The sequence below is a fragment of the Colias philodice genome, chromosome 27 (assembly GCF_061535455.1).
Source record: "Colias philodice isolate Cphi_HAF_F1 chromosome 27, ilColPhil1 Martin Lab GWU primary, whole genome shotgun sequence".
Lineage (NCBI taxonomy): Eukaryota > Metazoa > Arthropoda > Insecta > Lepidoptera > Pieridae > Colias > Colias philodice.
Genome location: NC_143112.1, coordinates 3541022 through 3553916, shown reverse-complemented (window position 1 = coordinate 3553916; position 12895 = coordinate 3541022). Strand labels below are relative to the sequence as shown.

General features: G+C 33.1%; 1 protein-coding gene across 1 annotated transcript; it reads left to right on the top strand.

The window, feature by feature from the left end:
- Positions 1-9803: 9803 nt before the first annotated feature.
- LOC149476555 (uncharacterized) lies at positions 9804-11192 on the top strand. The gene is made up of 2 exons (XM_089711725.1): positions 9804-10011; positions 10288-11192. Exons 1-2 carry the CDS (start codon positions 9978-9980, stop codon positions 11190-11192), a joined length of 939 nt encoding a protein of 312 aa, XP_089567851.1. The 5' UTR covers positions 9804-9977.
- The last annotated feature ends 1703 nt before the right edge of the window (positions 11193-12895 follow it).

The following is a 12895-nucleotide window of genomic DNA, read 5'->3' as shown; positions in this document are numbered from 1 at the left end:
AAATAATAGAAGCTGGCTGGCTGATATTCAGTGTCAAATAGCTATTCTGAAGACTATTTATTGGCTCTACTACCACAAAATCTCGACTAAAATTACTTTCAATTAAAAAAACAGACGAAAATAAGTCCATTGTCTGGCCCGTTATGCCACCTATTCTTCCTTACCTTACCTTCATTATAAAAAAGAAAACAATATTCTAATGCAGACATAATATGTATTCGAATTACTCCATTATTTTCCACCATCAAGTACGAGACGAATAAATCAAAAATAATATAAGAAGTATTTTACTAATAATGTATTTATTTTCTTTTCTTCAATTAAAAATATATTATGACGAATAATTGCTCTCGGGGCTCACTGAAAATCGGTGCTGTGACGTTTTTTTTTACGTCACAGATGTTCACCGAGTGATTTCCCCTTTTAATGGTATCATGCTTCACAGACTACACACTTCAATGTGTATTTTTAAGTATTTTAGTAAGTAAGTATTGTAGCATATAAGTATTGTATTAATTGTTTTTCATTATTTACGTGTGAGGCTATGTGTCATTAAATAAACGTTTTTTCTTTCTTTATTCTTTCTTTCTTTCAAATCACAAAATACATCTTTTAAGTCCGTCACCGAAGCAATGGACCAAGATCCATCCAGCCGCGTTGCCAAACAAAAAATGTGTTAGTACTTTGTAAAAGTCTAGCACTAAAGGCTAAAATCACTTACATTAGAGTCACGTACATACTAGTACTACGTGATTTGCTTGCAGGCGAAATATATTCGTTCCGTCAATACTTCAAGTCAACAATTGTCGGTTTGAATGCGAATTTTATTGTTCTTTACTTATCTTTATTAGTTTGCGATGTTCTCTGTTGTAAGAGGGAATAAATTTAACAAATATTTTACGTAGTATAAATAGATAAATACATATTTTATAAGACAATAATTATGTTTAGATCTATAAGAAACTAGGAGTCCGCCCCGGCTTCGCCCGTGGTACATGTTTACGTTTTCTCTCCATAAGAACCATCCTCGTACTTCAAGGAATATTTTTAAAAAAGAATGATCAAAATCGGTCCATCCGTTCACGCGTGATGCCGTGACCAAGAGAAAAAGGGATTCATTTTTATACATAGAGATAAAGAGAAAATGATGAGTTGTTCAAAAAACGAGTGACTGCGTGAAAAATGGAACCATAAAATTTCTGTTGATTTAAGCTTTTAAAACCCTTCCATTACTCATTACTGATTATATTGATAAGATTGATAATTGTAAGTTTAACCAATTGGAGATCTAAATTATTAGCAAGAATAATCAGATATTTTAAGCATACTAGTATGTACCTATGTACAAATCTATGCGTTACAGACGCTGGAAAAACATTACAGTTATTCAATTTATTGCAATTCCGTCACAAATTCTTCGCTATACAAAAATACCCTCATAAAATACCTATTTTAAAACACTAAGAATGAACTAAAATTCGTTCAAATTGGCTCATGAATTTCCACACACAAACATAATGTTCAGTTAAATATTCATAAATACGCTCGCATTATGTTATATTAGCGTATTTAATGCGTCAATTATACAAAAGCATTAAGCCTATATAAATGTTCATCAGATATTTCCAGTTGCTATTGTTTGCTTGTCAAGCCGAATAAAGCGATTGTATGGACTGGCTGTGACCACACGATATGGTTTTAGTATTTTAATTATTTATTAAAGTGAAACTTTTATTACATCGTCTCAAACTTTTTGGTCTGTGTAGCGCATGTCGCGTGTATCGCGGCTGCCGAGTAGGTATACCTACTCGGCAGCCGACCGACACGCGACATGCGCTACACAAAGCAGTGTTCGGAACCATTCGAACAGTTTCACTTTTACCGTGGTTTCATAAAACCACACAACATTTTTTTTGTCCATTCTAGCCTTTTTTTTTATTATAGACAGCTGCTGTTGTCATAATAATAGGCAATATACAAGTAAATTTAAAGTATATAAGTAAAATAAAATACATCAATTGCACGCATCATAAACGAAGTGTTGAGTTTGTGCTCTATACTCGACAAATCTTACAATAATATAAACTTAATTTGAGTTATAATCATTTATATTTCACTTAAAATTATATTATGAATGCACGCCAATGAATAAAAATAATGTGTTTAATACATAAAATATATTTACAAAAATTATTTACTTTAAAACAGTTAATAATTAAGTTAAGAATTGTTACACTTGGACGTCGTTCTGTGATCCGTGTACATATATTGTGGCGGGAAATTCGTCGAAAAAATTATCGAATCATAATTTTTTTTATCATTTAAAGTATCACTTCACGGTGTTTCTCAATTAATATAACTGTTTTTCACTGTCAATTAATATAAAACTGTAATTCAACAATTAGAATTTGATTTGATAAAATATCTTAGATTTCCACAAAACCATGGTCACCAGAGTGTCAGTCGTGAATAGAAGTTTCAGTAAAATAAGAGTGAAAGGCTTATTGTATTCTTTTCAATGGAATTTGCTAATACAGCGGTTGAATCAGAGCATATTGGTAAGGTTTTCCTTATATCGTAATACAGTTTTTCGTCGAAATATATGGCAATAAGTTTTTAAAAATGTAACGAGGACTTGTATTGAATATTTTGAGAGATAACAAAAAAAAAATGTTGACTAAATAATCATATTTAGCTAAAGATTAGGAACAGAAAATGAATTTTTGAACTAGATCATAATTATTAGTCGTTCATAAGAAAAGCGTACGTAACGCTTTTCTTATTATGAAATTTCGTCTCTAAAAGAAATACGCTTTCGAGTCTGAATTATACATTCCGCAAAGAAATTGGAATAAAACTAATAACTAGTACCTATCAGATAAATTTCTCAATGAAATTAAACCTTGATAATTCGAAAAAAATAAATCCTTATCAGTAAAGAAATAAAAACATTAAAAATAATAATTTTTGTCAACCCTAAAATATCGATCTAGTGATGTGATAAGTGAGTGTCAGCAATGAACATTTTCACTGCAGACTTTGTTAATTGGATCCTACATAGGTAGTGCTTAGTACGCCCGATACGCTGATGTAGGAATAGGGCTGTCAACTTGTGCTTTTACTTAATTGAATTAATTATCTCCATTTAATTGAATTTATCTTAATTACATGTATTTTTAACGCTCGGTTTCGCCTGCTGTTGGGCTCCAGTTCTGTTCTTGCTCCAGTAATCTATACTATTATTATAAAGCTGAAGAGTTTGTTTGTTTGAACGCGCTAATCTCAGGAACTACTGGTCCGATTTGAAAAATTCTTTCAGTGATTCTTAGATAGTCCATTTATCTAGGAAGGTTATAGGCTATATATCATCACGCTGAGACCAACAGGAGCGGAGCAATGCAGGTGAAACAGCGCGGCACAGCTAGTAAAATATATAATTTTAATTAAAACATGATCTTGTGTGATTTCAATTAGATAAATGTTTTTGGTAAGTCGTTTGAATGTATTTTTGTTGCATTAATTCCCTGAAATTTGATAGTTTCTCTTGAATTATTTGAAATATAATGTTGGTCGTATTTTGTGTACTATTTTGCCTGACATATTGAAGTTATGTTTATAACTAGATAATTATAATCTTTATCGCCTGGATGAATTTATCAAATTAGTTCCTTAATGAATTTAACAAATAAAATAAAATTATTATCATTTAACAATAAACCGAGACCTGACATGAACCTGACAAACATGAACTGAAAATGAAAAAAAAATCTAGATAATATTATATTCAAATTAGTTAAACTGAATATCTAATTATTAATGTTGATAAAACAACAACAGTACTTTTTGCGGTTGATAGATAAAAAGGTACGTAATAACTAATAACCAAACGACGTTTTCGTTTCCGTAAGTACCTTATAAATTAAAGCATTATAATCGAAAACTTGTGACAGCCCTAGCACATCGTCTCATACGAGACATTAATTTGCATTATACCCGCGGTTCATAACACCATAAAATATAATGGACAAGCTTACCTACAATAAAGTTTAATTTCCTTTGTATTAGTGAAGTAGTTTTAGTGTATATTATACGCTATGATCATTAAAAGAGTGTGGGATAATACTTTATGGATTAAGTTAATTTGGAGTATCGTTTAAGCAGATTATTTCATGTTTACCTAGGACAGATTATATTGATATCTAGAACTATATCCATATCTAGTATATATACCTTCATATTATATTATAGGTACATACTAGCTGCGTCCCGTGGCCTCATCCGCGTAATCAGTTATTCCATTGAAATATTATGTGATCTATAATCTAATGCATGAATTATCAATGTACGTAGATATTTCAGTAATAAGAATGAATGAATATTTCTATAAATAAAACTAGAGAAATAAAGAAGCAATAGGCATTATGAAACGGGCAGTCTTGTCGCTACTTCCAGACATAGAATCCATACTATAATACTATTAATTTTAATATTATAAATGCGAAAGTAACTCTGTCTGTCTATCTGTTACTCAATCACGCCTTAACTACTGAACCAATTTGCATGAAATTTGGTATAGAGATATTTTTATACCCGAGAGAGGACATAGGCTACTTTTTACCCCGGGAAATAGGATAGAAGTTGGAGCGTGCTTCCCTAGAATGTACCTGTTCACTCTCCTCTTGAAGACCCCCATATTGTACCCACCGGGGAACACATTTAGGGGGTTATTCATTTTAACGTACCTACTGGCTACTATCTAAGTTCATTTTATTGATAGAGCAGCAAAAATTTATAATTTTTTTATTAGAAATATTCATTCACAATCATAAAACCCGTATAAAACCAATCTCTATATAATCTCAAAGATAAGTGTAATGTGTAATATCTGTGTGTCTGAATAATACACTTTATATTTATTAAAATTATAATTGTTTACGTTACGTTAATTTTTATAATTAACTAGATTTCCGCCCGCGGCTTCGCCCGCGTTTTCAAAGGAAAACCCGCATAGTTCCCGTTCCCGTGGGATTTCCGGGATAAAACCTATCCTATGTGTTAATCCAAGCTACCCTCTATATGTGTGCTAAATTTCATTGTAATCGGTTCAGTAGTTTTTACCTGAAAGAGTAACAAACATCCATACATCCATACATCCATACATCCATACATCCATACATCCTTACAAACTTTCGCCTTTATAATAGTATTAAGTATTTTATAATTAATACAAACACATTTGTCGGTGCTGAATAAATCAAGCCGAAATTCATTTCCCTGGCAGTAAACCGAAACTTTATGTTTACAATGAATGATATTAAAAATTTCAAAGTTATATCACAGGAAATGCGACTCTATATCGAAGGTAATACAGTTCTTTATCAGTGTGATCGAATAAAATACGTATCGACTATGCATTAAAGTAGAATGATTAAATTATTTTTCTTTTTGATTATTAATTCAGGGAATTGCGAATTTATATATAAGGAAATTGTGTATTCATTCCTGTTATAATTTGATAAAATATCTAACGAATAATAATGAATTCAGGGCTGATTTTTCAATCCTTGGTTAAAACTTATTCATCGAATAACCTATTAAACTACCATTTCAAAAATGTATTCTAATTGTCCGTATATGACAGCTTACAGGTGACATTTTAAAATGTTCGTCTAATGTCTAATACTTTATTGGACTGATAAATTTTAACCAAGGATTGAAAAATCGGCCCTCATAATAATAATAAGAGAGATTTATATGTGTCACAATACACCTACATCAGCCGCAGACTGCCCAGGATATTTCTCTAGTTCAGTCATCTATTTTTCCAAAAAACATTAAATTTTTGTAAAGGGCCCTGCATTCATACAATACGTCCCTCAACACATTCAAATAACTGTGTACTTTTTTCTTGAGATACTCCACCAAAAAGAAACATAAGAAAAAAATCGTGTTAATATTTTTTCCATAATATCTAAACTAAATTTTAATATTTATTACACTAGGAACCGTTAAGCTAAATATTAGTGAACTAACAGCATTCAAATTGCAATAATTTGGAGAGCTGTATGCAAGAATTTAGAGAAGGAGGCAATAATTTCACAAACAACAGTTCAAAATTGATGTCTCTCTGTTAACAGCTGGATATTTACAGCCAAACGGTTCAATAATTCAGATAGCCTTTAAAACCTGTAGTGTTGGGGGTCTATTACGTGAGCAGGAGAAATCTTAATGCATGTAATTTAGTATCTTGTGAGATGGTATTTTGTATATTTCGTTGATTAGCTTTATGTTCAATCTGATTACTTTTGCAGTCTGGCAAAATCGCTGAATTATTGTGATAATTATTAATCGTAAATTATTCATTCATTCATTTTTGACGTGACAACGTCTTTTAATTCGATAGAGCCGGCTGCACGCACGAAAAAACATGACTCATGCGGCGTTACCTCGCTCTGAGGCGTTCCATGTAAGGCTTGAAGTGCAAGCGAGAGCGCGGAACGAGCGACAAAGAAGTTTAAGACGTTGTCACGTTCAACTATCGTCAGTAAATCGACTTTACAGACAACCATTTTTTTTTCGCTTCTTTGTTACAGCTATACGACTATCATCACAATTTAATTATATTCAATGTTCCAAAGTCCTAAATAAACGTTATGACGTTTATACGAAGTAACGCTAAATAAATAATGATTGCAAAATAACCCTTAAAATCCATTTAGTTTCCGAAAAATAATCTCCGCAAGAAATGTACATAAAAGTATGCTGAAATCATCTCAGACATAACACATTGCAAGTCGATCATTCGTAAATATGTCGCACAAGTTAAAATCGAGTGCTTTCATAATAAGCACCCAAAAAGCATTTAAACTTACTCCGTTGCAAGCGTTCTAAGCTTTGGAATATGTAGACGTTAACAGTTGAAAACCGCAACATGTTATTTTAGCACAATTCACTTGTGTTACCATTGATTTGTTTAAGTTATAATTGTGTAAATTCTAGGTTCATTTTGATTTTAAATGGGGGCTTATTAGTAATACCACAGATAATATAATAATAATACAAGATTTCGGCCCGCGGTCGCCTTTTTAAAGGAAAACCCCCATAGTTCCCGTTCCCGTGGGATTTCCGGGATAAAACCTATCCTATGTGTTAATCCAAGTTACCCACTATATGTGTGCTAAATTTCATTGTAATCGGTTCAGTAGTATTTGCGGGAAAGAGTAACAAACACACACACGTCATCTTCACAAACTTTCGCATTTATATCTAATATTAGTATGAAGGATAGTACCTATACGTAGTACGTAGCTACCCATGTCTCTGGAATTAAAGAACCGATAAGTTCTAAGATTAATTGAAATAAAGTTAATTTATTTTCCACTTATCAAAAATAGTAATTTAAATACGCAATATATTACTGTTATGTAATAAATGAGTGCGTCAAACAAGATAATTATTTTCTTATCTAACAAATGACTACCGTTAATCGAACTGCCAAATAAAAACATACAAAAACAAAATTATTTGTATAAAATAAAGCTACAGAATAAATACGAAAGCTGAAATAAAACCTATAAATTCGTAAAACAACGTCATCGGTCCCTATGATGTCAAAGCAGTATTATATCCAGTGTGGAAAAAATACAGCGCTATATCGTCGTCTAGCGCCATCACTTTCCCACCCTGGAAGTAATACTGCTATAAAACATCATGGTAACCAATACGAGATGATTATACCTATATTCATTGTCATGAAATTCGAGAACACATAAATGTGAAATTGGACGATGTATCAAGTAAATCTGCTGTAAATTACATCTATGGAACGACAAATATGCCGACGCTGGCTCCGTGCGATTTATTCACAGAATTGCAATGTTCTGAATGTTAAATATGCCTTATTGCTTAATTTATGGTCTTACTGTGTAGTTCAGAGTTAGTGCTTTTTGTAGTATTAAATTTCTTATAGTGGGGAATGTTTAGTGGGATAGAGTAAGAGTTTGTGAACTTAACTCGTAAAAGTGATTTATTATTGCACGCCTCATAAGCGAAGCGTTGAGGTGGGTATTACTGTCACTTCGCGCAAAACATCTGATCTTTCAAACTTAAAATGTCTTTATGTATCATACATTGCACTAGTACGATAATACATACACACACATATTAAGAAAAAACACTATTTTTAACATTCATAATATTTTTGATGTCATTTTTGTTATTTAAACTAGTTAAAAAACAGTTTAAAAAAGTTCTGTCTTGGACGTCCGTGTGTCTGTATGTGCGGAGGATTTTCTTGTTAACACGATAGCGACCGAAATACTTTACTAATCGAGTCTTTTTTTTTCTCTTAGCTTGAGTATGCTCAGGAATAGAACCCTTTCATTTTTCAGGGTCTGATTCTATGTGGTTTAATTGTTATTAAATAAACAAAAATAATAATTAATAAATAATTATTAAAAAAAAATTATGAGGCGTGCACTTTTGGATTTTCCAAACTATTTTAAAATTGCAATGCGCTTTGTATAATAATTTATTGTTGTACTGTTGCAAGTTGATGAATTTATATCATAGAGATTCCGTCAATAAAATATATGCTTTATTTATTAATGTGTGGACTTACCTGTTTATCTTTATACCATTAGATGTTCAAATAAAATCTATAAAGATGACTTAAAAATGTATTAATTATAATTTTAATTTTAAGAATATTATAGTATATCACGTTGGATGGTGATAAATCTTCTGACACGTGTGGTGTCACACACGCTCTTTTTTTTTCAAAAATAAGTCTCAAAATAAACCCTAAAAGTATAACCAATAATATTACATAATCAATAACAATCACTTTCCTCAAACATTATTCGCAGGTCGACTTAATAATTCAACAGATTTGCGCGTGAACACAGGTCTCACTTCCAATAGACTCGGCCTCATATTTCCTGTTCAATCGCAATTTATTACTATTATTATTTATCATATAACCGTGATGCCGTATCTCTTACTTATGTTAACAAGTATTGGAGTGATAAGCTGGATATATTATCGGTGTAAAGATTTTACCTTGTTGATTCTGTAGTTTACATGAATGATATTTATAAATCTACTATAATAATATTTATAACCGTGTCAGAAGTGAAACTTCTTCGGCAAGATTCAAAGATTAAACAACCGTAGATTCAGAACCGTCACCTTATTCCATGACGTGATCGTTTTGTTATGACGCGACCTTGAAATTTTACTCTAAACGCGCCTAAGAAGTTTCACTTCAGAGGAAAAAGAATGTTTCCTTAAAAATTTAACAAAACAGCTTTATTATAAATGCGAAAGTGTATTTGTTTCTTAGTCGTACTGTTACGCCGCAACAGAGAAATTTCGGTATGATTTTTACGTCTGGATATAGGAGATTAGACAATGACATATAGCTATACTATTAAATAGTAGAGCTAATTAATAGTATAGCTATACTATTAAATAGTATAGCTAATTTAAAATAAAAAATAAATTTTAATTTTATTTTTAATTTACCCACTTTAATAAATTTTATTAAAGTGGGTAAATTAAAAAAAATGTGTTATATAAATAGGTAACTCTCGAACAGTCAAAAATATAATTACCTACTTATTGCTACATAGCATTCGGCAATACAAATATGACAAATATTTTTTCCACAAAATTCAAATGAAAATATTCCACATCTCATTATAATGTATGAAATGTAGTACATCTAGAGTCACAGCTTGCGACCCTATTTGTTGGAACTGCAAAGTTACAAGCCTCTGCCAATTTCCTCAATTCTATAACCCTTTCCACCCGAGCTGAATCAATCGTGCATCTGACTTTGAAAAAATCCTGAGCACACACCAACAGGTTTTCCGCGACGCAACCGACGTCGATCGAACGTGCATGTTATGTACTTCAACGTAAAAAAGATTACCATGACCTCGTGACCGGCCAGTTGACCACAGCTTCGTTCAAAGATGGCTGCGTTTTTCGGTGGGAAGCGCGCCTCGCGTAAGTATTTTTTACTATTTGTTTTTGTACGGTAAATAGGCATTATTTTTGGCTTTTTCCATAGACAAAGATCCTATCTAATAAAATAAAATGGCTGTACGATAAAAGCATGCAGTAGTAAGCAATGGCTAGGGCCGAAACTTAAATATGCACATTCGTGTGCCTTCGGTTGTTGGCCGGAGGTATAGATTGAAAGTGTGTGGTTCCGTTATTTGGTTTGTTTCCTCCAATTTAAGTTGTTTTATGTTTTTTTTCTACTTTAATTTTTGTTTTTAGGCATCTCCTTGAACGAAGACCAGATTTCGAATGTTTTGGAGACTTTAGGCGATGGAAATGACTCAGAAATAGAAGAAATTACTGATTTGGATTGCGAAGGTCCCCAATTCGATCCCTCTTTCTTCGAAAGGATGTATGATGGCTGTGACGAAGATGATGATGAGGCTGACAAAGAGGGGATCCCTGACTCAACTATTGAAATGGAACCCAGGAGCAATTCAAGGCCCGTCTTTAGCGTCAGGCCATCTGCAAAGGTAACTAGGACTTCCACAAATAAAAAAAGACCCACGTCTGCTAGTCTTCGTGAAGAATCTCGACCGGGACCTTCTTCTCCATCGGGCCCACCTTCTGTCGCTAGATCCAGGTCTTCCGGACCCAAATCAACACGATCCACCAATGCTGTAGCTGCACAACCTGGACCTAGTTCCTCAAGCTCATCCAGGCGCAAGTCATCTTCCAGATTGGTATATATACAACTAAGGCAATCTAGAAATGTGGCTGTAGCAGATGTTTCAGCTCAAGAAAGTAGTCCAGCTAGACTAGCTAGATCCGAGCCTCAGTCTTCTCGCCCTGACACTTGGAAAGCGGTGTCTTTCCAAGACAAGCCACATGATTATGAGGACACTCCTGTTAGGCCAGTTCGAGATCCCATGGATTACTACATGGAATACTTTGACGATCAGTTCTTTGAGCATGTCAGTGTATGCACCAATAACTACATCCTTCGAAAGACTGGAAGAGAGCTGAAAACGACTGAGATAATGAAATTGATCGGGGTTCATGTAATCATGGGCTGTATTCCATATCCACGACTTTCAATGTACTGGCGATCAGGTTTCTCTCAAAGTTCTGATACATTTCTGCGATCTCGCCTTGGTGAATTCTTGGCGGGCGTACAAAATTGACTGTCAAGCCAACAATCTGCTTCGAAAAAATACCATGGACCTGCTGGATTTCCGTCTGGAAATAGGAGATGTTCTGATAAGGACACCTGACAAGAGACGTCGCGAATCTGGTGATGATGATATCCTAGAGGTTGTCGCACCTAAAAAGCACCGCAAGGCTATGAAACCAGCAACCACATTGCGCTATGATGGTTACGACCATCTACCAATGTCAGATGACTTGAAATCGCCAAGATTCTGTTAAAATGAGACTTGCAAACATACATTTTTACATTGCATCAAATGCAACACATATCTTTCCATCGCACGCAACCAAAACTGCTTCAAAGATTATCATACTAAGCAGACCCTAAGTATTTTGATAGTGATTTTCCTAAAATGTTCCTAATTAGACATAAGTTGATGAAAACTGTAGTAACTGATTAGGCTGATTAAAAAAATTAAGACTTATATTACTAAATAAATGTTGGTTCTTGATAATTGATGTTGATTTTTGCTAATAAATGTTGATTCTATGATAAAACTGTTTTATAATTCCTTGAAGTTTTCGAACATGCACGATCATGCATATAGCAACTTATTCCTGAAATGCACGATCGTGCATGTCATTTTCCGGGAAACTGTGCTTTTCCGATTTTTTTCCTTATTTTTCTTAGAGCTTATTAGGTATCATAAATTGGCTCCATGTGTTTTTTTTACGAAATTCGAAACTTTTTTCGGCCGGGTGGAAAGGGATAAAGTACCTTTTGGGTCCCCGAATGTTTGACAAATCACCTCGAAAATGGGGACAACGTTTGACCTTTCCTAATAGGGGATTCTATTCAGATATTCATCTTGTAGTTGGTAAGTTGGAATTATTTATAGACAATTATATGTGTATTCGTTATTATTTCATGACTTACGAACATGATATCACGCTATCGCTGCGTCGCGCGGTTTCACCCGCATCCCGCGGACAAAGTCAAGTATTTATAATTTATATCATCTAGGATTGGTGACAACACAATAATTTCATGAGTCAAGACTCATGAAAAATCAAGATTCATATAAGTAACTTAAACCACCACTTAATGTGCTATTTGTTAAATAATATGTTAGTTAAACAATTGCAAATCTATGAAGACTATTACATAAATAAATATTATAACAATTGAACTCAACGCGAGTTAAAAAAGTATCACGACATCGAATAAAACAAAGTCGCTCCCTGCCCCTATGTACCTATGCTTAAATCTTAAAAATTACGCAACGGATTTTGATGCGGTTTTTTTTTATAGATAGAGTAATTCCCGAGGAAGGTTTTAGTATATCCTTTATTGGGTTTAAACAAAGCGGGTGAGGCCGTGGTCGGTCGCTAGTCTATTATATAACCCTCGTATATGATCATAGTCTTGATAGAATTTTACAACCGTTCCATTGCCACTTATCACAAGAACAACTTAACAAACTATAAACAAACTTGGTAATGTATAGTTTCATCGCTTTAAATACAGCCGACCCACGTTTTCATTTCCATAATTCTGTGCCTCCAGTGAATAAGGGAATAACTCAAAAACAGCACTTTTCAGGAGAGACAAAAAACTATATATCAATACTAAATCTTTATTAATTCAAAATTTTTAGCTTGTATGGGTAAGATATGATGTTATACTATAGTTTTACATATGAACACATAATGTAACAACCCCATAAATATACTTTTT